The sequence below is a fragment of the Penicillium robsamsonii genome (genome assembly GCF_028829455.1).
Source record: "Penicillium robsamsonii strain IBT 29466 chromosome Unknown utg000001l_segment0_segment0, whole genome shotgun sequence".
NCBI classification, from domain to species: Eukaryota; Fungi; Ascomycota; class Eurotiomycetes; order Eurotiales; family Aspergillaceae; genus Penicillium; species Penicillium robsamsonii.
The window spans coordinates 287,730-314,666 of record NW_026643219.1 but is presented as its reverse complement, the minus strand read 5'-3'; the positions used below and the strand labels follow the sequence as shown (position 1 = coordinate 314,666).

Genomic DNA, 26,937 nt, shown 5'->3' with positions numbered 1-26,937 from the left:
CCGCCAAAGACCCCAGTATTCCTGGAGCATTCAGCAGCTATCTTCACACGCGATCATACTCAAAACTAACTTAAGAGATCATGCGGGACATGTCTCCACGGATGCGCTGGTAGTCGAGGATACCCTCGATGCTGCCGACAGCGCTCATGGCGAGGTCCTGATCCCACAGCTTGCGAGTAGCGAAGTCCATAACGTCCTTCTCGGTGATCTGGCTGACAGTACGCTCAATATCCTCGGCGCTCAGACGACGGCCAGTAGTGATGATCTGGCGGCCGATGTCCTCGGCGACAGCGGTGGTGCCATCGAGAGACAGGAGGATGGAAGCCTTAAGCTGGGCCTTGGCACGCTCAACCTCGGCGGAGGAGACGTTGTTGCACAGACGAGACCACTCGCGGAGAGTGAAGTGGATCAGGTCATCGAGCTGAGTGAGGTTCTCGCTGACAAGGTAGATACCCCAGAGACTAATATCAAGTCAGCGTGTTTTCGATTAAACATATTCATTATCAAAAAAGAACTTACCCAGTGTCGCTGTAGCTGGTGGAGAAGCTCATGAAGCTGTTGGCGAGGTTGTGGTGGCTGACGTGGGAGCTGAGCTTGCTGCCGAGGAAGGGCGACTGGCCCATGGCACGGTCCCAGTTACCGACGATGGCCTGGGTGACCAAAGCGGTGAAGTAGTCATCATCCTTCCAGCTAACACCCTCGACGGCGAGAGCGATGTGAGCGGAGGGGATGGTGTCGTCGCGGAGACGGACCTCGGAGCCGATGAACTCGGGGGTGCGCTTCTGCTCGGCAGTGAGGGCCAGGGCAGCGGAGGTAGGGGCCTTGCTAGGGAGGCCACCGAAGTGCTCCTCGGCGAGTCTGACGAGCTGCTCGTGGGGAATGCCACCAGCACCGACCAGGACCATGCGGTCAGCAGTGTAGTTGGTCTTGATGTAGTCGGTCAGGTTGTCCCGGGTGATGGTCTGGATGTTCTCCTTGGGGCCGAGGATGGTGCGGCCAAGGGGCTGACCCTGGTAAGCGGTGGCGTGAAGGTGGTCGAAGACAACCTCCTCGAGCTGCTTGTCAACCTCCTCCTGCTCGCGCAGGATCACATCACGCTCACGCTCAATGGCACCAGCCTCGAGCTTGGAGTTCTGAAGGATATCGGCGAGGATGTCGACGGCCTTGGGGACATCGTTGTTGAAGGCCTTGGCGTAGTAGACAGTGTTTTCCCTCTGTAGTCGCGATCAGTATTTGGTTTGGTAGACGTTGGGTGGTTTCCCGGGTCGTACCGAAGTGTAGGCGTTGAGGTGAGCGCCCATGTTCTCGATCTCAAGCTCCAATTGGTGCTGGGAGCGCTTGTTGGTGCCCTAGTCATATTCATCAGATAAAAGCGCTTCGTAGTTTGGGGTTTGTGATATCGAACCTTGAAGGCAAGGTGCTCAAGGAAGTGTGCAGTTCCGTTGGTCTTGTCAGTCTCTGCCCGGCTACCGGCATCGATCCACACACCGACCGTCGAGGTTTGGGCCCATGGCGAGTGATCAGTGGCGATCTAGAAGGGAATTAGCAAAATTGCAATGTCATTGAGATGAGTTGTATGGTCGTACCGTGAATCCGTTGGAGAGGGTGGTGGACTGGGTGGTAGACGGCAGAGCAACCGGCGACGCAAAGCCACGCTTCACGGGCTGGATGGACTTCAGGGCCGCACGAGTGCGGAGAGCCTGGTTCAGGTTGAAAGCAAGGCGCCGAGAAGCCATTGATAACGACTTGTGTAGGTGGAGGGAGGGGGAAAAGGGGAGAGATGGAGAAAAGAGCTGATGGAGACACCCTGAGGTTGAGGTTCCGAAGTCTGAAATTGTTCGCCCAGCTCAGCCAATTACATAACCCGCTTTTCCAAACCGCCCTTGACATCCCGAATACTTCCTTACTCTGCCATAATTCGTGACGTGGGCAAGAATACTGTCTAAATGGGTTTATATGTGGTCTATATTGATCTTTACGGTGTTAAAATACGATTTGCTTGATGCAGAGGTATTCTGATACGCCTCATTTTCCGGTCATGCAATTTCGGTCATCCAATTTCGTGTCTATTGATTGGCTACTTGCCCTTCTCATACAAACCGGCTTGCAAACTGTTTAATATTCTCCTCCATCGAAACATCTGCTGAAAAGCCCAACTCGAAAGCACGAGCAGTATCAAATCGAGGTGTCCATGATTGCACAATTTTGTCGGTAGCAGCATCATACTTCTCCTCGACGAGATCCCGGCGCTCCTTACCACCAACTTCCAGCAAAGCATCCAACATCTGCTGAATACTGACCTTCAACCCAGGAAGATTAACAGATCTTGACTCTCCAAATGCCTCTTTGGGCACGTCGCGCGCATGAATTAAGTTCTTGATCACAGTGTTCGGCGAGCAAATCCACATCTCCGTTTCCCTGGCCACAGGTAGAATAGCCTTCTTGCCGTGGAAGGGCTCGCGGATGATATCACTCGCGAAGCTACTGGCAGCCTGAGTAGGCTTGCCAGCTCTCACTGTCACCGTGGGTAGACGCACGCAGCGACCATCCAGGAATCCGCGCCGCGAGTAGTCGTTCAGCAATGTCTCAATGATGAGTTTCTGCGATCCATATGAGGAAGATGGCATAGGTGGGAAGTTTGTTTCGTCGATGATGAACCCTGCTGGTGCAGGGCCGTATACTGCCAGTGATGATGTGAAGACCACCTTCGCTCCGGGCATGGTCGCGCGTAGCCGGTCCAGAATGTATCGTGTTGCGTCAAGGTTGACGCGGATGCCCAACTCGAAGTTGGCCTCGGAGCCGCCAGACATGATACCATGGAGGATGTAGACTGTCTCGTAGGGTTTGGATGCGCTGATCAATTCGTCTACCTCTTTGGTGGAGGTGAGATCGGCCTTGACACAGCTGAGACGGCTTGTGTGCTGTGCAGCTGACTCTGGGATATCGGGCTCGACGATATCGGTGATTGTCACGGTTGTCGTGGCCGGTGTGCTTTCGAGAAGGGAAGCCGCCAGTTCCTGGCCAACATAACCACCCGCGCCGGTGATGAGAATAGACATGATGGGTATATGACAAGGTAGTTTGCGTAGGTCAATTGATCAGATCGGTCTAGTCAGTGACAAGAGGGCAGTGCGATTAAATTGGAGTATAGTCCATTATGGAGAACAGAAAATGAATGTGTTGCCATTATATAGTAACACGCCTTGCGGGGTTGAAGCGGACCTTGTCTTTCCCCCCCACGCTCGTTCCGTCATGATAATTCCCCCATCGGCAAATGGTGTTACTACATCCCACGAATATGATCACTTAATCAATTCTCGCGCATCAATTCCGAGTCATTTTCTTGGTGCAAGCCTCGGTGGGAAATCCGATTACCGGGAGGCCCGGCGTAAGTCCGAGAATGGGATTGGGACAGCGAGATGATCTAGGGAAATTTGTGCAAGACCTTTTTCATTATCAAGTAGTTTTAATTGGCAAGATTTTGCTTCCTTGAGGGTGTTTTGAATCTATGTCACATGCTCTACTAGGCATCGGTCGACGACACTTGCAGAACTGGATAACCTCGGAGCTCTCCTAGACGCTACATCTAGAATAATTGCTCATGCGTTGTCGACGAAATATTAGCAAGACTAAATCGCTTGTATTGGCCACTGGCTGCTACCTAGGTACGGATATCATACGCTAACCAGAGCTATCTCATCACCTCAGATCAAGATACTCAGTATGACACATTCCAGCGTGCAAAATTCATCGAAAAGGAAAACTAAATTTTAAGACGCAGCCAAAAGTACATAGGCGGAAAGACCTGTCACAAGAAAGGTGGAAAACATTCGATACATCACAGAACACGAGACGCCGAGGGAACATCAAAAGGGAATGGACATGACCAGAGATTAAGACCTTTATGCGGCGGTACGCTTGTAGATACCAGCGACGATGCAGTGGTCACGCTCGAAAGGCTCGAGAGTCAGCTGCTCCTTGGGCTTAATCTTCTCCTCGCGCATCTTCTGGACCTCCTTGGCGAACACAACCTCGGGCTTGGCTGTGCTGTCAATGCAGTTGGCCTTGATGGAGACAATGACACCACCCTCAGCCTTGAGGAACATGTGGGCGTTCAATCCGACAATACGGGCCTGATCGGGCTGGGCAACATCGGCAAAGATGACATCGACCATGGGCACGAGCATACGGTAACGGAGAGGGTGACGGGCATCCTCAACGATGGGGATGACGTTGGTACGGTGAGTGGCCATTCCGATCAGATCACGGCCGGAGCGGTGAGAGAACTCGACGGCGTAGACGTTACCAGTGGGTCCGACAATATCAGCGACGTGAGAAACGGAGGTACCGGAGGCAGCACCGATGTAGAGAACCTTGGAGCCGGGCTTCATGTAGATGTCATCAAGACCACCCAACACACCAGCAGCCAACTATAAGAGGAAAGACGTTAGAAAAGAAGGAATAAGCAACAGGCAGTCATGCATATCGGGGCGATATCAAAAAAATTCTGAGAAAAATTCGATAAAATCGACAACGATGCCATGTATCTTTAGCCCAGGAGAAGGGGATATTTACCTTAGAACGGAAGGGGTTCCAGACACGGTACTCGTTCTTGGTGACGGCACCATCCTCAGCAGGGGCACCCTCGACGGAGATGCGCTTCTCGCCGTAGACAGCAGTTCCGGGAGTAAGGTTTTTCGTCACAAGCATGTCCTCCTTACCGCCGCGAGCGACGAAGATACCGGCGTGACGGTGAGGCTCCTGTTCGCAAGGAAAAAAAGTTTCCGTTAGTTACTTGATACCCATATCCATGAGAATTCCCAACACTTACAATGACAACCTTGGCACCACCACGAGCACCGCCGCCGCCGCGAGGAGCACCACGGCCACCACGGGGAGCACCACGGCCGCCACGGGGAGCACCACGGCCACCACCACGGCCACCACGGTCACCGAATCCACCACGGCCACCTCCACGACCGCCAAATCCACCACGGCCACCTCCACGGCCACCACGGTCGCCGAAGCCACCTTTGTCAAGTCAGCGAGGTGAACTGTAATATCGCAACAAGAAAGAGAATCATCGCCATCGGTGCGATAGAATCACCAGCGAGACTTTTGATCTTGTTGCTTCGAATGGACTGGACTGAACAAACCTCGACCACCACGGCCACCACCGCGGTCACCACCAAATCCACCACGTCCACGAGGAGCGAAAGAAGACATTGTATATGTTCTGAGAGATAAAACTCGGTTGTAAAGGGAGTAAAATGGGGGGAGGAAGGTTAAGCTGTCGTTTCCGAGTGCTTAAACCAAGTAGTTGAAAATTGGAATAAAAGTTCCGAGAGAGTCGATAAAGTGGGAGAAAAAAGTGACAACGTATCTGAGATAGTTGGATCAAGCACTTCAAACAGAATTGGCCGCTGACTATCTGTCGGATGCGGATCGGTACCGAAGCTGCTCGTTGATGCGGTCGAGATTTTTTTTGCGCCTTTGGGATCTTTCAGAAAATCAGAACGGCGCTAGGTTGTTTCGAGTTTAGCGTTTCTTTCGTGTGAGAGCGTCACGTGAATTGCCTCCTCCATATCGGTGTCACGTGGTTCATTAAGCCCTGTATTGATTGAGATGGAAGACTGCGATAGAAAATGACAAAAATTGTGATCAATTCTTTGGTAATGGTTTTTTCGAGAATTGACCTAGGGAAGTTTGAGGGAAGTATGTAATCTTCAACCAAAAGATATGTAAGTTCTCTGTGGCACCTGGTGTGCTCCTTCCTATACAATAGGCCCTGCAGTGGATGAGATGGAACACTACGATCGATCACTTTAAAGAATGCCAATCGATTCCTTGGCCGTATCGGCTCATGATAGGTCATGAAATAAAATAATAATAACAGAATAAAACAGAGCCCGCCCGGCAAATAGAAAAAATCTTATCCTCCAACGGTCCACGGGTATGTACAACCATAACAAAATCAATCCCCTACTCCCCAAAAAAGTAGTAGTTTGCAGCATATTGTACTTCAAATGTGGGTGGCATGTCCTTGCAGGTCTTTGGTGGCGACCCAGAGGCAGTGTTGACACGATAGACACTCTTGTAGTTGCCCACCGTGCCATCGGTAGTAGTGAGGTAGAGCCAAGGCACAGCTCCGTACTTCCCTGACACTGAACCTGAAGGAGCATCAATTGCACCTTCCTTCTTGGTCATGACAATGCCATCCTGCCTTTTGGGTGTGGTGTTCAAGTTGAACTCGGGGGTTGTTGCATCAAAGAAGAAATGATGACCCATCATGTCGATGTTGGCGGGAGGGAACGAGGCATATTCGTTGGTTGATAGGGAAATTCGGTAAGCAAGGTTGGGGAGCTTTGCCATGAGATCGGGGTAGTTGGCTGCAATGCATGTCGCATTGTAGAGTCTTGCGACAGCTCCTACCGCCACGGGTGCGGAGTAGGAAGTAGAGTCCGTACATGTATAGTTCTAGTCTTATAATGAGCGACGTAATCAACAAGATATCTTGAGAGTTTGTCATACCTGTGTGCCCCGTCCAAGTGCAACGTATCTCGGCTTTAGCCCTGACGGGCTGGTCATTCCTGAAGCATAGGAGGGCATAACAATCTTGGAGGCGTCGCAAGACGATGCTCTGACGTTGTGTTTTGCGGTGTTGATGTACTGGCTCACTTTTCCATAGAATTCTGCCAGTTCATCGTTCCAGTCATATGCACTGTCAAGGAAGTTCGTTGGGGCAGCAAGCGATATTGCTGCCAGGCAGATGATGAGAGGAGCAAAACGCATTGTTACTATGTGTTTTATGCTAGTAGGCAGAGGAATAGAAGGGTGGTAAATGGCGGTGACGTTCTCTGATTAATCAAGGATTGTCCAGCAAGCCTTTGATGTAAGTCGGGTATATAAAAGGGAGTGCTGAAGAAAGGAATGGCAAGGAAGATACTGATGTGAGAAACTGGCCGCCGGGCCGAGGGGCAGATATAGATGCGGTGGTAATTGCAATCCTCCAAATTCATACATATATCAAAGATAGTAACACAGGTCCAACTCGAAACACTACTGTGGCTATTAACAGAGCGACCGATGCAACCTGCAGGTACTAGCAGGGATTAAAGCTCGACCACGGATTCTCATTGGTAGATGGACGCGCCCAGGTCAGACCCTCCCAGCCTCTTTGTCTTCTGATTTGTTGTCGGTTGCAAACAACTTTGACTAAATGGAGATAGCAACGCGCTAAGCAAAACAACAGGGTATTCCCTTTCAGTTGTAGCAGCTTGGACCGAGCCAATGTGATGAGATCTATAAATTCCCCGGGGCTATTAATAAATCTGACTGAAGAATAGTGCCATGTGTGTCGGGCGGTTATGTGAAATTGCCGGTACAGGCTAGTGTGCGATGCAACGATGCTAAGTCCCGATCCTAGGATTTGTGCAGAACTCGGGAAATTGCAGGCATTAGCTACATGGGGTGGCAATCGAATAGAACTGTCCATGTTTTCAACCATGATATAGTCCTAAATAATTTGTACATCCAACTTATTTACAATCTGTCTTAGGTTGCGGAGGCTGACATGGCGGGGTTTGGGCTTTCCGTATTTTCCTAATTTCACGTTACAGCGGTCTGGCGCCTACAGAGCGCCATCTTACACATAGACTCTAACCAGGTTATTATTGTAGCTCCTATTCTTATTGTGTGATTGCTAACTGCTGACTACTTTTTTCTTCAACTGTCGGCATTTTTGTCTCTGACTTGAGGCAATCCACCGATGAGATTTATATATATCTACTAGACTATAATTCTCCGACATGGAAAGATCCCGAGTCAGTATCAATCTGACGGGTGCGGAGTACTTGATATATCCATGACGATACCAAAAATAGAAAGATAAAAACTTTCAAGGAAATGCTTTGATATCTAGAGCATACTACTAGCTACTATAGTGTGTCTTCCAACAGTGTGTCTTCTAAACATGATATCCCCCTACACCAAGAAGCTTCGGTCCTAAGCTTATCGTGCGAGGTCCCGCGTTCAATCTCGGCTCGGACCTTATTTCTTATCTTTTGTCTTGCACTTTTTTTTTTGTGCTGGTTGAATTCCAATTGACCAATAAATGAGCTCTCCATATCTAATAACAATCCAATAGAGTAACCGTCCAAGTCTAAAGGAACAAGTAGGTAGAGGGGCAGAGACCCTTACTACCCGAGAGGCTAACTAGAGCCAAGTCTCGTAGCATAAGATATAAACTTAGGGCTCGGCTCTTTCGGACACACGTTTATAAAACTTCACCCGAACCCTATACTGGAAAGGTCCGAAATCTACGGTCTATATTGCAGACACATGATATTTGCCAGGAATCAAATTTACACAATGCAGCTCGACCCACATCCAAGAATAGTACAACTTAAGAGACTTATCCCCAAACGCCAGGACTTATGACCAGTCATGAGGAAAAAAAAAAGAAGAAAAAAAAAAAAAAAAAAAAACTCCGGAGCTCTTCGCTGTGTAAACATCAGACAAAACCCTGAAATCTTCAGTCAAAACCTTCCTGCTGCCAGTCGTCACCGTGCAGCTGGCCCCCACTCCCCCTACCCCCTCCACTGCTACCGTATGCAGCAGCAGCGCTACCGACGGCGCCCATAGCGCTGTGTTTCTCGATCTCTGTCGTGCTCATCATGTAGAGCACAGCGAACAGCAGAAGATGGAGTGCAAAGCAGTAGGCAGCGAACAGGTTCCGACTCGTTCGGTTGGCAAGAATGACTCTGGTGAGAGAGAAGACAATTCGCTCTGGTAGGCTCATGCGTTTGTATGCACGTGTTGATTCACGGCCCCGGAACGCGGCAAAGGGTGAGATTCGAGCCTCATAGGCATTCTGGTATCGGTCAAGGGACAGACCTGAAGGTGTGTCTGCAGAGGCATAGATAGATGTTGAGCTGGGGGTGTTTGCAAACGATGATGCAGATGTGGAGGCACCCTGACCACGACTGTAGGTCGAGACATATCGAGTCTTTTCATAGAGGCTGAGGTTGTCCTTCTGGAGCGATGCAACTTCCTGTCGGAGGGACTTCACAGTGGCATATAGCTTTGACAGCTCTTCTTCGAGTTCAGCATTCTTCTTCTTGAAGCGGTCTCGCTGGGCCTGGATCATAGGCAGGAGGCCGGAACCGCCGCCAACGGCTTCTCCTGCACGGATCGATTCCATGGTGTTCGCAGACACGGCACCCTGGTCAAAGCCAGAGATGATGGAGGAGGTGGGCGATGATGCGCCCCGACGGGCAGAATGGGGGTATCTGGAGTTATAGGTTCCTGCGATAGACATCGCCGAAGACGGGAATGTATTGGTAGCCTCCTCTTGCACGCGAAGGAGGTCGTTTTCAAGAGTCGTTGACAAGGTTCGTGACTTTTCCAGCTCTCCCTTTGAACTCGACAGCTCAGTTCGTAGTGTTTCGAGCTGATCTTGGATATCGCGATGCGACACTCGCAGAAGGGTGAGATCATCCGTCAATTTCTTATTTCGGGCCATAAGAAGTTGTTCCAGGGAGTTCTTGTCCTTGGATTTGGCCTCGTCGCCATTGGAACCAATGACAGCACCGTCGCCAGCACCGTCTCTGGCCTCATCATCGTCACCAGCTGCAAACTCAATCGACCTGATCATCTCCAGCTCCCGGCGGATCTCATCGTAGTCGGCTACCTTTGCTAACCGCACACGTAACTCTTCCCTTTCCACCGCTGCTTTTGAAGCTGCTCGTTCTGATTGAAGCAGTTTAGCTTCCCAGGTGTGTCGTTCCGAGTCCTTGTCAAACCGTGCAGCATCTAGTTTCCGAAGCAAGGAAGAGTTTTCCGACTGGAGTCGTAGATAATCGGGGTCGTCCTCAACAGAAATTGGACCAGATGCATGTGATGCAGCCTGAGCCAGCTCCAGCCGCATTTGTTCATTGCGTGCTTCCACGTCAGCCAATCTCAAGCTTGTTTTCTCCAAATCGGCAGAAACGAGCTCGAGCTCAGCTGCAGTAGCACCACTCCGCGAACCTTCACCATCATCACCCTGATTCTCACCCTCGCCCAGGCGTTGGGAGACCTCATAGCTTGCTTTGAGCTCCTTGATCAACCGATCCTGGTTTTCCACTTTCTCTTCCAAAGTCTTCTCCTTTGCCGCCCAGTTATTTGTCTTTTCTGTCAAGACAGCTTCCCACGATGCCTCGATCTCTTTAGCTCTTGATTCCTGGTTTCCCTCTAGTTTCTTCCGCGCAGCGCGTTCCTCCTGCAGGCGTTTCTCAGTCTCCTCTTGTTGTCTGGTGAGGCGATCCACCGACTTCTGCAATTGGTCTCGTTCTGAGGTCAGTTTGGGAACTGTATCTTCGGACAGGACCAGGGAGTCGACAGAAGCTTCGAGGAGTGGGTATGGGTCTGGAGCCTCGGACAACGAAGAATACAGTTGTAAGAATGAAGACGATGACGTCTTGCCTTGGTTGGTCAAGAGATCGATAAAGGACTGATAGGATTTCAGTAGTGTTTTATATTCTGAAAGCTTAGATTCATCATCTAGTTTCTTGTAATCTTTCGTCTTTTGGGCCAGGTCCTTTCTTTGCACGAGTGCGACACGCTGTTGTTCAACGAGATCTGTAGCGGTTGTATCGAGATTCGCGATAGTATTGGTCAAATCAATACCTATTATATGTTAGTAAGATCCAGCAACATGTAAGATAATAATTACCTCTCCAGGCTGCAATGGCGCGTTGGAACTTGTTGGTCTCTTCAGTCAATTTGCTGGACATAGGTGATGCAGGTTGGTTGTCATGTTGGTCCTGAGGAAGCAAGCCCTCTGTAATGGCAAATGAATCCATTGTCGGTCCTAGCCCCAGGCGTCTGCACTGTAACCCCACATCAAATAGCAGTCCACCAAGGGGAAAGATGGAGATCTGTTATCGCGAGGAACAGGACACGCGGCGTACGGGCCGATATTGTTCCGATTGTATGTGTACAACGTACGATCTGGGGTTGTAGTTATTGGATACAAATTTATGACAAATGTGAATGCCAAAGGCGAGACAAAATGCAGTGACCTCAAATATGTAGACAGTGTAATGAGCGTTTTGCTTCAAGATGACAGTAATTGACCCGAGGCAGCCATTTACAATAGTACAATGTATGGCAAGAGATAACGGCCACTTATAGATTGGCGCGACCGCCTTACTGGCCGCTTTTATCTCCTTGTTTAACGTCACGTTTTAAAGCTTCAGGTTATAAATATGAACACAAAAAAAAATGAATGAATGAAACAAAGATTCAGGATAAGTTCAATTCCCGGTAGATCAGCTCTAATCATAAACTGTACAGTCAGATTTGCACCTTGATAAGGCGTCTGTAGATCATACCAAATTCTGCCAGACAAATACCACCAATGCGGTCGTTGTCCGCCATCAACTGCGGCCCCTGAGCCCAGCTACTGACCGCCTTCACATCGTCACTAGTCTCCAAGCTTGCGGGGAGATGCCTGGAAATACAGCCTCATGATGGCTTCAGACGATGGAATTGGTCCTCGCAAGAGGCGCAAGATTAGTCCACCAGGGACTGTACCTTACGTGTTACATTCTCTCTTCGAGGGTGTGCCACTAGCGACCGAGGATAGCTCAGACGTCTACATCACCTGTGTTGAATACTGGAGTAAGCTCTATCTGTTTTGGTTGTTGCGGCTGCCTGCTCGATGGCTCCCAATCTGTCTAACATTGATGATGGACAGATGAGAATTTATACATCGGCACCTCTGCAGCCGAGATCCTGCACTTCGTATGCCTCCCGCCAGCTTCCCCAGACGAAGCCGCCGAGCCTACCTTCATATTGGCATCCCGATTACCGATTCTATTCGCCCAGAGTCCTCCTGCGGGAAGTGATCAAGAAGGTGTTCGACAGATAGTTGTCTTATCCTCAGTGAACAAGGCATGTGTCCTTTGCAATGGCACTGTTACGTTTTACATGCTGCCGGAGCTCAGCCCGGCTTTTGGAGCTACAAAGGTCAATCACTGCCGCTGGATCGGTGGGCTAGATCTCAACTGGGATGCAGAGGAAGGCGAGGATCCGACTATCATGATTGCTGTGCAGAACAGGATCATGTTGGTCCAGATTGGGGATGAGGCGCGGCGGATCAAGAAGATCGAGTTCCCCGGTTGCTTAACTGCGGCACGACGAGGAACGATCGCATGCGCTGCGGATACACATTCATACTCATTACTTGAAGTGGCACACCAACAGAAGATCCCGCTCTTCCCAATATCCTCTTCGAATGAGGTCTTTGAGTCCGGGCATGTGGAAGATATGAACCCAGCGCCGCGCACTCCACTCAAACGTTCACCCTCTTCCTCCTACCCTACCTCTCCACCAAATGATGCTTCTGGACATGGCAGAAGCAGTAGTTTGAATACCTTTGTGGGAATGCTCTCACCGCAGGCACAAGCAGCTCAGCTAGATAGGTCACCGTCAGGGACACCTGATCCTTTCACATCTACCGGGGAACCCAGAAGATCAAGCTCGGAGGAACGAGAGGGGAAGAGCTCCCCCAAGCCCCCCAGTGACCAAGGGACAGACAATAAGTCTCCCACCAACGACAACTTGAAGCCCTTGCCCCCTCTACCTCCGCCAACAAAGCAAGGCTCGAAGCGCCTCCAGCCTCATGTGGTATCCCCAACGCCTGCTGAGTTTCTACTTGTGACCGGAACGGAGGAAACAGAACCAGGCGTTGGAATGTTCGTTGACATGGACGGTGAAGTTGTTCGGGGTACAATTAACTTCCACAGATTCCCAAAGTCGGTTGTGATCGATACAAACGAGCATGATGAAATGTTCCAGACCAGCGAAGATACTAGAGAGGAGTTTGTTCTCGCTGTAATCGAAGACGAAGACGAAGACGAAGACGCTGGAAAGTCTCGAACAAGACTCGAAATCCAACGTTGGGACGATGACCCAGGGGAGATTGAGCGGTCCAAGAGCTGGTTAGAGATACCATCTTCTGGAGAGACACAATCCGTTCAAGTTGGCCTCCGGCACACTCTCAGCCCTAGTCATCTTGAGCTCAATGAAGTCGGGCAGCTCTTGCGGATGGTCCGCCTCAAAAACTCCACGCTCCCTCCACATGTATCGGTCACCGATTCAAGAACCCAGGCATCTATCGAGCACTCTCAAAAGGAGAAAGAGCTGTTCGATCCGCAAGAATTGACCGACTCGGATGGATCCAAGAAGAGCGAAGGACCAGCAGGCCAGGGCTGGGAGGCTCAACGCGACGCAGAAGAAGCAAAATTTGCGCATGGACTGGGCAAAGTCCAAAGCAGTCTTGTCATGTGGTCTGGATCTCAAATATGGCGCGTGCTGCAGAATCCATTGATAGTCCAGTTGGAGAACACATTGCAGAGAGCCCAGGAGACGGAAGAGGGCGAGCACACGGTGCTGCGTAGGGATGCCATTGTGGATCTGCTGCTCTCCATCCAGGATACCGAGCCAAAGACCGAGGCTGAATTTATTGGGTTGAGCTATGTGAAACAAAAGGCCAGCCTTATGCTTTATGGAGACCTTCTTTCCATGCGCCCAGACGACCGCAATGCCGCAGCAATCGATGGCACCGAAAAAGCGCTACTGGCAGGTAACCTCGACCCACGTTTGGCATTGCTCTTTGTTCCTCTGCTGCGGTGTGAGGTTTTGCAGGGGCCTCAGGGTATTTGGCTACATGCTGGGCTGGCAAGCATGGCGGAAAAATATATCGAACAGGTCGGAAAGATAGGCGTGGAATCCTCTGGATTGGATGCTTCTCGCAGTCCTGTTCTCAACATGCTGAAACGGTTCCTTCTCTCCTGGCAGCAAAAGCGGGGATATGGCAGTATCACCGACGAGACATATGTTTTGGATAGCACCGATGCCGCGCTGTTGCACCTGACCTTGGAACAAGATGCGTATCTGACGCCAGATCAGCGGACAGCGTCACCAATTCGCCCTGAGTTGAATAGGCTGGTCGATAATTGGAAAGGCAATTTCGACCGAGCAGTGATGCTCCTGGAAACATACAAGCGGCTCTATGTGCTAAGCCGTTTGTATCAAAGCCAAAAGATGTCTCGAAATGTCCTCAAAACCTGGCGACGAATCGTTGATGGGGAGACTGACGCTGGTGGAGAGGTTTCCGCGCATGGCGTAGAGACCCAGATGCGCAGGTACTTGGTCAAGATTAAGGACGTGCATCTGGTTGAAGAATATGGCTCTTGGCTAGCTGAGAGAAACCCCAATCTGGGCATCCAGGTATTTGCAGACAATGCCAGCCGCGTTAGACTGGAACCGGCGGATGTTGTTGCTTTACTCAAGGAGCGAGCTCCAAACGCGGTCCAGGTCTACCTAGAGCACCTGGTATTTGCAAAGAATGTGAGGCGTTCTGTTGTCCTAGTCCATGATTATCTAGCTAACCTGAGTACAGTACACGCAATATGCCGATGACTTGATCTCATACTACTTGGATACGGTACTCTCCGTGCTCGAGTCATCCCCCGAAGCACGAGCTTCTTTGGCCGAGTCCTACTCAACCTATCGAGCCCTGCGCCCCCCTAAACCGACATACCTAAACTTCATAACCGAGAACACCCCCGCAGAGGCCTGGTGGCAGTCCCGACTCCGGTTACTTCAGCTGCTGGGTGGAATCTCCAGCTCCCAATTCTCATCGCAACCCCTCCCAACAGGGATCAGCTACTCAATCCCCAACGTCCTCACCCGCATCGAACCATTCCAGAACGAGCTAGTCTCGGAATGCATTATCCTCGACGGTCTACAGGGCCACCACGGGCCAGCTCTCCGTCTCCTCACACATGGGCTAGGCGACTACGACTCTGCAATCCGCTACTGTCTCTTCGGTGGCCCGCGCAGTTCCTCTTCTTCAACAGGTAGCCCAGCAGAACTGGCAGATTATACGCTACAGTCAACTCTCTTCCGCCACCTGCTCGACGAGTTCCTGCACATTGAGGACTTGTCAGACCGTATCGAGCGCACAAGCGATCTCCTCGCACGCTTCGCGGCTTGGTTCGATGTCCGCGAAGTGCTCGATCTTGTTCCCGAGGACTGGAGCGTTGATATTCTGGGCGGTTTCTTCGTGCACGTTTTCCGCACCCTTGTGTCACAGAATCGCGAGACCCGCATCGAGCGTGCCCTTAGCGCAGGTCTGAATCTACGCATTGGTGCCGAATATATCGATGGCATGGAGAAGGTTGGGCCTTGGGTCGAGGAGACTGAGGGTGTAAGAAGGTTGAAGGACGCACAGCCGCGGCGGGTTTCCTTGCCAACTTATGACCCTATTGATGATGCTTCTGATGACTCCGCCGAGTTTGGAGATACGGTGGGGCCTACATCTGGGGAAGTGGGCCAGTAGATCGATGATCAGGGGGAGTGTACAGGATAATATGTGGATATGTGATGTTGGCTTTTGAATCTATGATACCTACGCAGTTTGTATTTTGCTATACCTTTCGTGTTGACTTTGTTATTTTTTTTTTTTTTTTTTGGTTATTTCCTAGTTTGGTTTTGGCGCTATGTATCATGAGCCGATCCCCAAATTCATCTTCCCCTTCCGTGAAAAGAAAAAGACGAAAGACAGAACTGCACAACAGTAGGAGTCCTATGCACATTCCAAGTCGACAGAAAAGAAAAAAAGCGAAACCATCATATTGCGTTCGTTCCCTTCGTAGCTACTGATGAGCGTATGTTCCGGCGCACGCCGAAAGCCAGTGGGACATTAAGGTGCGTAGTGTTTTGAAGCTCCAACAAGACCCAGGATGTCGATTTCCGGAAATGACATCCAGACCCGGAATGAAACCCGGAAAGAAGATAATACGTCAGAGAGGTTTTTTGTTTACTCTTCTGCTTGCAAGAAAGGGTTGGGGATCTCCTCGCTGCCGTCCGCCGGGGAGATCAGTACGATCAAAGTGCCACGGGCGACGATCAGACCCATTGAGCGGGTGGTAGTGTTACCCTCCTCATCTGTGGAGGTTAGTCTATAAGCAGAGACATTAAGACTGGATTCAAGTAAGAAACTTAGAACTCACCACGCATGGTCTCCTTAACGTTGTCGAGGACCAGGTTCATCAGCTGATCGTAACCCTTGAGGGTACCGGTGACTGTTAAGAGTTAGCATATATAGTTCATAGATGGGGATGAGAAGTCAAAGATCAAAAACAAAAGAATAAAGTATATAAAAAGAGATCTATGAGAAGAAAAGAGAAAAGATCAATCCAACATACCCTCACGACCACCATTGAACTTCACTTGGACCTCCTTGTCCATGTACTTGCTGAGATCCAAGATGTTTTCCTTCTTGGGCTTCTCCTGTGCACCGCCACCACCGCCACTTTTCTGCTGGCCCTGGCCGCCGCGGCCTCCACGACCGCGACCACCTCGGAATGAGCCTCGTTCAGACATAGCCTGTGTGTAATTGAGGGATTGGGAAAATTGAAGGAAGATAATTAGACGAGGGAGGTGAGATATTAGATGTATGAACACCCGTGGACAGACTTGGTATCTTGTATCTCTGTGGGGGAATAGCGGAAGGTACAAGCAAGGTTGGCGCGTGTATGAGGGATTTTTAGTGGTTGGCCTTAGGCAGTTTGGAAGTCCGCCTTGGTATGAAGATTACTCATTACAGCTGTATTATTGCATTTGACAGCTATGAGGGATCCCGCTCGGAGGTAATTTACAAGTAGATTACGAGTATCTTCATCGATCTGAACAGGCCATTTGGTCTTCTCAATTACTTACATATCTTTCCGTTCTTTTCAATTCTTTTCAGGTAATTTAATCCTAGGCCAGATCGTTATCATGATTTCCTCCGAGCTCTCGGGAAACAAAATGATATGTTTCAGCCCGCTTGCCTAGGCATCAGCGAAACAAAGAAATCCACAAGCCTCAAAAGGCTTGATTTTGTTAATCGATAGATATGAAGCATGTAGAATGATCTGCGACTCTTATTTTGTGGACTCGTGCATATACCAGGCTCTGTAGGCAAGGACTGTTGTACTGTTAACCAGCGTATCGTAAGCCAGCGGAACCCTTCGGCGGGACTCCGCTGAGGGATCTAAATGACCGAGTACTTTACTGGAAGGGTTTCATATGTCCAAGTTGCAATCGGAATTTCTACTGTAACACTATTTATTAATTACAAAAAGAAAACAAAAGGAGATCGAAAAGATCGAAAACAAAAAGGACAAAAACAAAAAGACCAAAAAAACAACAATCGAATTCTTCAGGTCCCGGGGCCTCCCAACGGAAACACAGATCACGTTTTTCCTCTCCACTCCCCGTGCGCTGTTCCGTCCCCTCTGTAGGCGCCCTACGCTTTTCTCTTTTCTGCACCTTCATGGATGTAGCTTGAGTCTTATAAAAGGAGCCTGCCGGTTTCTCTCCGCGCAAGTCCGGTTCACCTCCGCGCATCCATACTCCGCTCTGACTCCGCGACTTCCTCTCAATTTCCTCCCAATCTCTTTCTATCCTGATATCCGATATTCTCAACTACTCCAGGGTGTACATAGGATCTCATCCTACTCCCTCCCACAATGGAACCCCACGCCCAAACGTCGGAGTTGTCTCATAAACGGCCTCGGTCTCCCACTGCCGATCACGGCATGTCGTCGAAAGTGCCAAAGACGCATTCAAACCATCTGCAAATAAACTACCTCGCACGGCAATATCCTGACAACCTACCGCTCGTCTCCGTCGATGATACTATGCCCGCGATTATTCATCTGCTCGGCGAGTACGACGGCGTTCTACACCGCCACGAGAGCATCGCTGGAAACCTGGGCGCATGCCCGCTTGGTCCAATCTTGATCAAGCGCTTCGAGCGCCTGTTCGATGGACCGCCACAAGTATTGAAATCCCATGGCAAAGATGGACCTACCGTGACCTGGCTCGATGTGGTTGAATTCGCGAAGAATAAGCCTGAGCAGTTCAATCTCGAGAAGTCGCGCAACGGCGTGCGAGTCTGCCAGTTCTATACCAAGCAGTGTCGCGTGGAAATCAGCGAGGAGGACTTCGTTTTGATTGCTTCCGGCATGCCGCAGAAGATGATCCCACCCCAGCCTATCATCGAGGACGAGGAAAAGGAGCTGGGCGCGCTGGAGATTCTGGAGAAGAACTTGCATCATATAATTCAGATGGCCGATCAAGGTAAGGAATCACTATTTACATATATCAACTTGGGACATGCTCACTGATGATCCTTGTGTTTAGTCTCTGCCCGCGCGAGACAGCTGAACCATCGATTGAAGAATCGCCGCAATGCTATTGTCACCCGCCGAGAGAATGATGCTTCTCTACATGCGCAATCCCGAAATGTCGCCGAAATATGGCGCGATGCCAACGGTAATGGCCCAGGAAACGGCCATGGATCATCTCACCCTTCTCCGTCTGGTTTCGTCGCTGTCAACTCTCATCGTTCCGAGGGCGAGCACACCGAGGAGAATCCTCTATCATCCCAGTTCATGTTCTCACACACCAATACCGATAATGTCACCATGATCAACGGACAATCGATCAAAGGTGCTTCCCCAACCACCCGTGCAGACTTGATGAAGAGATTTTTCACAACGGCCGACCATCATGCCCGTGGCTATGACGACGCAACAGCCCCAGTCAATCCTCAACCACCCCCTCGGCCTCGTGCCTCCGACCCAGCAGACTACAGTCTCTACAACCCCACGACAGCAACCCCGGTCGCCATCCCCAGCACCCCATCGTCCCTCCTCCCGCCACCAAAATCAAACCACCAAGAAAAAGATGATGGAGGCCCCTTCAAGCTAGAAATGATAGCCCGCATGGAAGAGCTCCAGCGCGGCGAGCGCGTAATCCCCCCTGCGACCGCTGCCGCCGCCTCCACATGGACTGCCTCAAGAACCTCACCGCCTGCGTTGGTTGCACGAAGAAACACGCCAAGTGCTCCTGGCGCGACGTCAAAGAAGACGAAGTCACCGCCATGCGGGCGGGAATCACAACCTCGGCGGTATCCCATGAGCGCCTCGACAACGACCGCTCCCGAGCAAACCTTACCCCACCGCAATTCGGTATGGGTCCACTTCCCCCGATCTCCGCTGAGCGGGAGCGTCCCCGAGAACCACCCTTTGAGCCCGAGCACCACACCTACTACTATCAACCTCAAAACCGACGCGAGTCGGCCCCCTCCGCCCCGAACCTGGCCCCCGGATCTGCGGTTCCGATGGAGCTCCCTTCAAATGATAACTCCCCGCGACGGGCAATGAGTGAGACGGAGAATAATGGCCGCCCTCCTATCCCTACTGGTCGTGCCTTATCCCGCATCGAGGATGAGGATCCCGATGCCAATCAGCGACTCAGACAGGCTATTTTGGATACGGTGGATCATCACACACGAGTCGCTGCGGCTGTTCAGGAGAAGGAGCGTGGTGCGGAGCGTGCTGGGGAACATCTCGTGGTTATTCCTGCTCCGGGCCCGGCTCCAGCTTCTGGTACTTATGACCGAGAACGAGAACGTGAGCGAGAGGCTGATCGTGATCGTGATCGAAGTATGGTACATGCGTAAAGCATTAGGTTTTATTTTGTGTATAGTTTTTGGTTTTTACATAGGGTTGGCGTGGGAGTACTGTTAGATATCCCTCTTAGCGTATTTATCTTTTTTTTTATTTAACCATCTATCATTTTTCTAATGCCTATGTAAATATTTCCTTGTAAATATTTCCATATGAGGAATATATATGTGGGGCCGGATATATACTACCCCGAAGATATCCGTCGAATCGGTACTTGTCTTCTTCAACCCTCACAACTACCGTCTCTATAAATCCGATTCGACCAGTGGGGGTTCTGGCGGGGTGTTTCCATTCAGGAATTTCTGATTGATTGAAATGAAAAGAACAACACCCCGCCATTCCCCATAACATATAACATATATATGACCCCCGGGTTCTATAGCTCTAAACTATTTACCATCTACCATTGCTCTATATATAACCCACCATGGACCCCTCCAAAGTCAAAATCCCCCCAATGAAAGACCAAACTGTCGACAACATCACCGACAATGTAATCACAATCAACAGTCTCTGTGAAGACGAACGCATGAAATATATCCTCGAAAGATTAGTAACCCACCTCCACGACTTCGCCCGTGAAACCCGTCTCAGCAGCGAAGAATGGATGACCGGTCTCCGCTTCCTAACAGAAGTCGGTCAGACCTGCACAGAAGTCAGACAGGAATACATCCTACTCTCCGACGTCCTGGGTCTATCCATCCTCGTTGACTCAATCGATCACCCCAAACCCAAGGGATCCACAGAGGGAACGGTCCTGGGTCCTTTCCACACGCATGATGCCGAGGAGATGACCGCCGGGGATTCTATGTCGCATGATCCCAAAGGAGAGCCTTTGCTTGTTGTTTGTACGTTGCGTGATTTGAATGGGAAGCCTGTGTCGGATGTTAAGATCGATATCTGGGAGACGGACTCGACGGGACATTATGATGTTCAGTATGCCGGTAGGGAGGGCCCTGATGGGAGGTGTATCATGCGCTCGGATAACGAGGGTGTGTTTTGGTTCAAGGCTATCACGCCTGTGCCGTATCCCATTCCTCATGATGGCCCTGTTGGGAAGTTGTTGAAGAAATTGCATCGTCATCCGTATCGTCCTTCGCATATGCACTTTATGTTTGAGAAGGAGGGTTATGATCACTTGATTACGTATGTTTTTGCTATTTTCAACTTGTTTGGTGGACTATGGCATGCTAACTTAATTCCCAGTGCTCTCTACCTCCGCAACGACCCTTACGAAACATCCGATGCAGTCTTCGGCGTCAAGGATTCCTTGACTGTGGACATCGGCAAGGCCGACGCCGAGATCGCGAAGAAATATAACGTCCCAGAAGGGCATGCTCTTCTCACATATGACTTTGTGCTTGTGTCCGACGAAGAGACGAGCCAGTTGCGAGCGCACAATTCCAAGGTCGCGCTGGACAAGCTAGGTCGGAAAGTCAAGATTGTCAATGGGCTGCCCGTGCCGGACCTGGATTAAATGCTATGAGAAAGAGTACATAAATATCACCTGATGTATATCTGTGTGAGTTTTGGCTAGGAATTATTATCATTTCTTCCAATATTGCCCGGCTGTTGTTGCATAAGAGGATGATTATAATTGCATGTCCAAGCAAGCCCAGGAACTGAGAGTGCCAAATATAACCCATGCCTGTATTCCGCTGTTCTGGTCTTGATTGGAATATGTAACATGTTCTCAGTCATGACTGGTGCTTTCTTAATCCAAGTTAATGTGTTTCTCGAGTCTGTGTAAGGTACGACGACCAGACCGGCAAGGACTGAACTGTTTCCATCTAGGCTATCCGACGTAGTTTGGGAATTGGTACAACCAGAAATCAAGGCAGTTGAGGGGTATTTGACGGACCCCTTTGCATATTGTCTATATAGCTACATCACCATGGCTTGATCGGACATCTGCATTTGGCTCCGATTTCCTCGATATCGGCACTATGCGTTCCACTTACCTCTTCTTATCTGTGACTGCTTCATTAGTCTTGGCATTTGTTATCCCCGATGAGAATATCCTTGCGGAGATAGTCTCTGAGAATCGTACAGCCGTGAGTGATCATGTGTCTAAAATAGATGTTGAGATGAGCCTGCTGGGAATCTCTCCGGATAAACATGGAGGCTGGGGAAGACACGGAGAATGGCCTGATAATGAATGTCCCGAGCATGGCGATGGGCCTGGATACGACGAAGATCCACACGAGAGATGGCGGCCCGGTGACGACGAACCGCCCTGGTATGGAAGGAGACCCGGACATGGAGGATGGCCTGACGAGGGCGAAGACAGATACCGACAAATCGACGCCTGTCCGGGCCCGCTTTGCTGCGCAGACAAGACAACATGGGAGCTCATTAAAGAAAGCGAGCATACATCCCGACTGGCCGAGCTTATCGCTAGCAATAAGGACCTGATTGAGATCCTGAATAGCACGACGGCAAATCACACCTTTTTTGCACTGACGAACCATGCCCTAGAGGGTCTTCCACAAGGGAAACGTGGCCCTAGTGCCAAGTTTATCGCCAGCTTGCTACAATATCATATCCTGCCTGGTCGATTGTCCATCCACCATATCGCGGGCCATCAGACGCTACCGACGAAGCTGAAAGAATCGACTCTTGAATCGAAGCTACCACAGAGGATTGTTGTTCGAGAGCATCCCGACGGAGTGATGTTGAATGAAAGAAGTAGGGTTGTGGGAGCTGATATGGTAAGTAGAACAACATCCACCGGTGGATATATTATGTGTATGGCATACTAACCCTAGAAAACCAAAAACGGCATAATCCACATCATAACCAGTCCCCTACACCCACCCCCAGAGACACGCACATTGCTGCACCACGCACCAGCGCACTTCAGCACGTTCACGCAGGCGCTAGCACACACGAAACTGACCTACAGCCTTGACCCGGCGCAGCGACAGGGCGGTACGACCTTTGTGCCCACGAATGCTGCCTTTAGACGGCTCGGGGAGCATGTCAATCGGTTTCTTTTCTCCGAGAAGGGTGAAAGATGTTTGCTTGCACTGATGCAGTATCATATTGTGCCGAATCGGACGCTGTACTCGGACGTGTTGTATAGTCAGAATGGGAAGGCTCATGGGTTATTTTCTGGTCATGGGAATGGACATGGACATGGGAAAGAGGGTGAGTGTGTGGGTGGGCCAGAGGAAGACTCTGCCGAAGTGCGACTTGTGACTCTGTTGAAAGGGACGGAGTTAGGGGTTGATGTTAAGAGGGTATTTGGTGAGGTTGATATGCGGGTTAATGGGTTTAGTAAGGTAGGAGGATTGGATTTGTTAGCAAGTGATGGTGTGGTGCATGTTTTGGATCGAGTATTAGTTCCACCGAGGAAGATTCAGGTTAAACATATCTCTGCAGATGGGGAAGAACTGATGATTGAGGCTTATGGGGAGGTTGGATGGTTGTGTTTATGGAGTGACTCGCGAACTCTGAGACTGTCTACCGAAAGCAATTGAAAGTATTTTTAACCCCAGAATCAGTCTGTAAGCAAATTATGCTAATTATGCGCCAAGAGATATGGGTGGTGATACCGTGTTAAGTCTCACTGGGTGATAGAACACAACACTTTACTATATTCCCTTTTTTTGATACAACGGAGGAAAATTCTTCTTTGTCTATAGAATTCATGCGCGTTACTGCCACTATTTGCTTAAGTGACGACACTGCAAGCAGTTCCTGGGCAACAGGTGGTGTGTTTACATATGGCTCTAACTGTAGTATTGCTTGTACCCCCAGAAAATGGGCCTGCGTCACCATTGCGACTAGGGCCAGCCGACAATGTCTACATGGTTCCGGTGCCAACTGAATTATCAACCAAGACTACTACGCTCATTGCGGCTGGATGCTGTCTCCCTCCTGTGCTGTTGTTGGTATCCACGTTGCTCGAAATCCTGGACGATAGTAGGTGGATCTACGATGATTACAAGCCCGTACTAAAATCCGGGGGAGATCTCTTTATTTTACCGGTGTCTACTGCATTAATGCTGGCAGTTCTCGTTAAAGGCGAGATGAACTTTTGGAGTTTGCAAACGAAATACCAAACAGAGGCTATGCAAAGCGTTGGTAAGTGCCTGACTTTAGCCATTGAGAATGCAGGTGGCATGAGATTGACTAATAGATAATAATAGATAAATTCTTAGGTCAATGGGCGCCAGTGGTTGGTACTGCAATTGCTATATTGGGAGCAGTATGTTGGAAAAATGAAGCCTCTTGGATCACAGGTGATGTAGGTGTTGGATCGAGGATTGGTTCCGCCGAAGATTTAGGACAGAGATGTTAGCGAGGATGGGGAAGAACCGATCGAGGATCTGCAGAGGTTGAATAGATGTGTGTCTACCGAGGGACTCGCGGGGGAACTGTAATGCACATAGGCCTACGATCAAGAAAAGCCATTTGAAAAGTTTTATTCCTATGTTTGTTCAATCACAGTGGTGAGCGAGATCAGTGCTTGCAAAAATAACAAAGAAGATGTAACCCTTGAGTTAACCCCCGAATGCTTCTAGTTGACAGTCTGCCAAAATCCAGAGACAGCATCAAATTGGTGGTCAAAAAGAGTAAGCAACAAGCAAGCAGAAACCATAACAATTACCACATGTAAGATGTTTCAACTAGTGCATTCGTCTAGCCGGCTTTGACAGAGCCTGGAAGGAAGACTCAAGGGCCTTCTTGACTTCCTTGTAGCTGACAATGAAGCAACTCTGCTCGTCGCGACTGATTAAATGGATCTTTTCTTCAGTTCCCGCATCCAGCTTGTTCATACAAGTGATGATATGGGCAAGATCCGTCACCGCGTCACCTTGGCTATCTACCGAGTGGAAGACGTAATCGCGGAAAAGCTTCAGGAAGTAGCGTTCTCCGCTCTCCGACCAGCGCTGGTCAAGTTCATATTCAGGGCGTTCATTGACCAGCCCGAGTTTGCTAATCAGACGCACGAGTCGTCCATTTTCCAGCTCGCGGCCGAGATCAGAGGTCAGCTGATCATCCAGGTGGAGTGCCGAATCAAAAGTCGACATCAGCTGGGATGAAATGCCAGTGATGAAAGTGTCGATGGTTCGCTCCTGATCCTTCTGCAGTCCATTCAACAGCCAGAACACAGAGTTCTTCAACTGAGGACTGTAAGCGCGAGTGAAGTGCTCCATGGCTTTAGTTGGGTTGTGGATAACAGTGGGCGAGTTGGCGCCAAGGGTGACGATCATTTGACCAAAATTGACCAGATCTTGTCGCTGGAGGTCAGCCACAGTGCGCTGAGTATCGAACTGCACCACGTCGAGAATAGCACAGGCGTTAATGCGAATACGGGTCTTGGCGGTAATCAAAACCTTGCTAGGCTCGAGCACTCGGGCGGCAAGACCACTAGCGTGAATCGCTTTGAGCCCATTGGCAATCTGGGTCATGTAGCCCCAGAGAACTTGCTCAGGAATATGAGCATTGGGACGGCTTGGGAAGCGCCCGTTTGCAGCGCTTAGATGCTGGTCTGCAAGTGTCTTGGACAGTGGGTGATAGTCAGTCACAAAAATCAAAGAGCTGTCTTGGAAGCTGCGGCTGGTGAACGCGTCGTGAATGGTCACTACACTGGCGTTGCAGACGCGTTTCCAGGCTTGCACGGAACGAATAGCCTTCTCATTGGTTAGGCGGAAACCTATTAAGATTAGTTTAAAACTACAAAAAAAAGATAGGAGGTTGTCATACCCTCAAGTCTGCGAAGAGCATAAAAGGTGCCATCTTTGCTAGACTGGGCCTTGTAGATCCAGCTTGGGTAACCAAAGGTCGCAGCATTCTTCTGATGACTGAGATCCAGAGGGACAAGGGAGTGGAAGTAGTCCACTTGAGCAGGAAGTTGGGTGTCTTTGAGTCTGTCAGCTTGAGTTCAAATTATTGTCAATTGTGATCTAGCATACTAGGGAGGGTTTGTAGAGTAGCTGCAGATTTCTTCTGCAGTTCTTCGCGCAAGTCGTTAGGGATAAAGAGATCATGCACGTTGCGCTGGTATCCCAATGTGTTCTGGCTGTGAGGGCCAATTGGGGCATAAAGATGGTACTGAATCTATTGGGTGGTTAGAGCACACTCAAAGCAACAAAGAGGAGAATACATTGAATATCAACGTACCGGTTGCTGGAATCCAGTTTGGTTTGCAAAGAAAGCTCCTCCCATCGCGCCAGAAGGGTCGTGCGAATAGGGATTGGCAGAAACAGGGCCAACGGCACCAGGAGTCATGGGAGTTGGGGTAGTCACAAAAGGATCAAATGCACCAGTTGGAGTGATTCCTCCGTTTCCATTGCCCTGAAGTGGTGTCTGGATGGGATTGTTAGCACCAGGGCCCAGACGCGAGCTGTAGTACTGGGGGCAAGCATGCACAGGCAGAGGATCGAAGTCCTCTGCCAGGGCAGACAAGTTGCCGGTAACATGGTGATGGCCACACGGCATCATTATGATGATAAAGATGATAATTATATGAACAGCATGAGGGGAATGGGATGGTTCGGGAAGTCGAACGAAATCGAATTAGGGCAGGGACGACTGACCACATGCTCAAAGCCCTGAGGAACAAATTCCTGCACATCAGCTACTGCCCAGTCTTGCACTGCTTCTGACCGCGTTGTTGGTGTACTCGTGTTGGAACCTTTTCACATGTCAGTGACTGCCTTTGTAACCTTCTCCCTCCTTCCACAAAGCACATACGTGATGTTGTTCGAGGTTGAAATGGGGCTGCACTGGCAGCTTTAGGAGATATAGCGGTGGACTTTTTAGGTGCTGATACACCGTTCCCAGACAGCAAGGATGGGGTAAAACTAGGTGAGTCGACATTGAACCGCTTCTTGCTATCAAACCGAGACAGTCCTTGTCAGTTCGTCCAATTTTTCATCTAAAGACCAAGTTTGCATCGCACCTGTCTGACTGGTTTGCATTGAGCTTCGACGGGTCATGATTGAAAGCACAACCTGGATACAAGAGTTCCAAATCAGCTTCACCACCCACGCTAGCTGTGATCAAGGTTTGCTAATACCTTTGTCTTCATAGCGGCATCGCCCATAGATGGTCACGTTGCGGCACAATGTGTCTTTCGCATTCTCTATCAAGCAAAATCATTGTTGTTAGCAACTCAGTCCGTCTCAGATTCGACATTTATCTCCAGCTTGCCCATCTCAGAACTGAAATGGGAGTGATATGGCAGATTCTTCAAATCACACTCACCACGGCTTTTCATTTTCGGCGATCCTGTCGTCCGACGAGCATCCTCCAATGGAGGCTTTCCAGCAGACGCCATGATATCTGTCTGATACCCACTTGATGGTGCGGATCAGCGCAAAAAGATCCCCATTGAAACCGGACTCGGTAG

At 49.9% G+C, this 26,937-nt stretch overlaps 12 protein-coding genes across 12 annotated transcripts; 5 read left to right on the top strand and 7 right to left on the bottom strand.

The window, feature by feature from the left end:
- Positions 1-70: 70 nt before the first annotated feature.
- On the bottom strand, positions 71-1,736 carry N7447_000132 (mitochondrial processing peptidase; the record flags this gene model as incomplete). The annotated part of the gene is made up of 5 exons (XM_057224408.1): positions 71-461; positions 520-1,214; positions 1,272-1,349; positions 1,406-1,531; positions 1,587-1,736. The coding sequence occupies 5 exons, from the start codon at positions 1,734-1,736 to the stop codon at positions 71-73; spliced, it is 1,440 nt and encodes a 479-aa protein (XP_057088424.1).
- Positions 1,737-2,090: 354 nt separating this feature from the next.
- N7447_000131 (SDR family oxidoreductase) lies at positions 2,091-3,059 on the bottom strand (the record flags this gene model as incomplete). Its single annotated transcript, XM_057224407.1, has 1 exon — positions 2,091-3,059. The coding sequence occupies one exon, from the start codon at positions 3,057-3,059 to the stop codon at positions 2,091-2,093; it is 969 nt and encodes a 322-aa protein (XP_057088423.1).
- A 577-nt stretch (positions 3,060-3,636) lies between these two features.
- On the bottom strand, positions 3,637-5,226 carry N7447_000130 (rRNA 2'-O-methyltransferase fibrillarin family protein; the record flags this gene model as incomplete). Its single annotated transcript, XM_057224406.1, has 4 exons — positions 3,637-4,430; positions 4,576-4,761; positions 4,832-5,031; positions 5,157-5,226. 4 exons carry the CDS (start codon positions 5,224-5,226, stop codon positions 3,903-3,905), a joined length of 984 nt encoding a protein of 327 aa, XP_057088422.1. The 3' UTR covers positions 3,637-3,902.
- A 756-nt stretch (positions 5,227-5,982) lies between these two features.
- Positions 5,983-6,792, bottom strand: N7447_000129 (uncharacterized protein; the record flags this gene model as incomplete). The annotated part of the gene is made up of 2 exons (XM_057224405.1): positions 5,983-6,477; positions 6,532-6,792. 2 exons carry the CDS (start codon positions 6,790-6,792, stop codon positions 5,983-5,985), a joined length of 756 nt encoding a protein of 251 aa, XP_057088421.1.
- Positions 6,793-8,533: 1,741 nt separating this feature from the next.
- On the bottom strand, positions 8,534-10,844 carry N7447_000128 (CCAAT displacement transcription factor COY1; the record flags this gene model as incomplete). Its single annotated transcript, XM_057224404.1, has 2 exons — positions 8,534-10,668; positions 10,715-10,844. 2 exons carry the CDS (start codon positions 10,842-10,844, stop codon positions 8,534-8,536), a joined length of 2,265 nt encoding a protein of 754 aa, XP_057088420.1.
- A 666-nt stretch (positions 10,845-11,510) lies between these two features.
- On the top strand, positions 11,511-15,391 carry N7447_000127 (uncharacterized protein; the record flags this gene model as incomplete). The annotated part of the gene is made up of 3 exons (XM_057224403.1): positions 11,511-11,664; positions 11,741-14,397; positions 14,450-15,391. The coding sequence occupies 3 exons, from the start codon at positions 11,511-11,513 to the stop codon at positions 15,389-15,391; spliced, it is 3,753 nt and encodes a 1,250-aa protein (XP_057088419.1).
- Positions 15,392-15,871: 480 nt separating this feature from the next.
- Positions 15,872-16,437, bottom strand: N7447_000126 (U6 snRNA-associated Sm-like protein LSm7; the record flags this gene model as incomplete). Its single annotated transcript, XM_057224402.1, has 3 exons — positions 15,872-15,999; positions 16,065-16,136; positions 16,260-16,437. 3 exons carry the CDS (start codon positions 16,435-16,437, stop codon positions 15,872-15,874), a joined length of 378 nt encoding a protein of 125 aa, XP_057088418.1.
- A 1,130-nt stretch (positions 16,438-17,567) lies between these two features.
- On the top strand, positions 17,568-19,567 carry N7447_000125 (uncharacterized protein; the record flags this gene model as incomplete). Its single annotated transcript, XM_057224401.1, has 3 exons — positions 17,568-18,180; positions 18,244-18,854; positions 18,905-19,567. The coding sequence occupies 3 exons, from the start codon at positions 17,568-17,570 to the stop codon at positions 19,565-19,567; spliced, it is 1,887 nt and encodes a 628-aa protein (XP_057088417.1).
- A 434-nt stretch (positions 19,568-20,001) lies between these two features.
- Positions 20,002-21,051, top strand: N7447_000124 (intradiol ring-cleavage dioxygenase; the record flags this gene model as incomplete). Its single annotated transcript, XM_057224400.1, has 2 exons — positions 20,002-20,720; positions 20,781-21,051. 2 exons carry the CDS (start codon positions 20,002-20,004, stop codon positions 21,049-21,051), a joined length of 990 nt encoding a protein of 329 aa, XP_057088416.1.
- Positions 21,052-21,520: 469 nt separating this feature from the next.
- On the top strand, positions 21,521-23,056 carry N7447_000123 (fasciclin domain-containing protein; the record flags this gene model as incomplete). Its single annotated transcript, XM_057224399.1, has 2 exons — positions 21,521-22,285; positions 22,343-23,056. 2 exons carry the CDS (start codon positions 21,521-21,523, stop codon positions 23,054-23,056), a joined length of 1,479 nt encoding a protein of 492 aa, XP_057088415.1.
- A 246-nt stretch (positions 23,057-23,302) lies between these two features.
- N7447_000122 (uncharacterized protein) lies at positions 23,303-23,866 on the top strand (the record flags this gene model as incomplete). Its single annotated transcript, XM_057224398.1, has 3 exons — positions 23,303-23,663; positions 23,741-23,787; positions 23,831-23,866. 3 exons carry the CDS (start codon positions 23,303-23,305, stop codon positions 23,864-23,866), a joined length of 444 nt encoding a protein of 147 aa, XP_057088414.1.
- A 342-nt stretch (positions 23,867-24,208) lies between these two features.
- Positions 24,209-26,865, bottom strand: N7447_000121 (PAN-complex poly(A)-binding subunit PAN3; the record flags this gene model as incomplete). Its single annotated transcript, XM_057224397.1, has 9 exons — positions 24,209-25,239; positions 25,290-25,445; positions 25,499-25,643; positions 25,707-25,892; positions 26,123-26,220; positions 26,280-26,419; positions 26,488-26,539; positions 26,605-26,670; positions 26,793-26,865. 9 exons carry the CDS (start codon positions 26,863-26,865, stop codon positions 24,209-24,211), a joined length of 1,947 nt encoding a protein of 648 aa, XP_057088413.1.
- Positions 26,866-26,937: the final 72 nt, after the last annotated feature.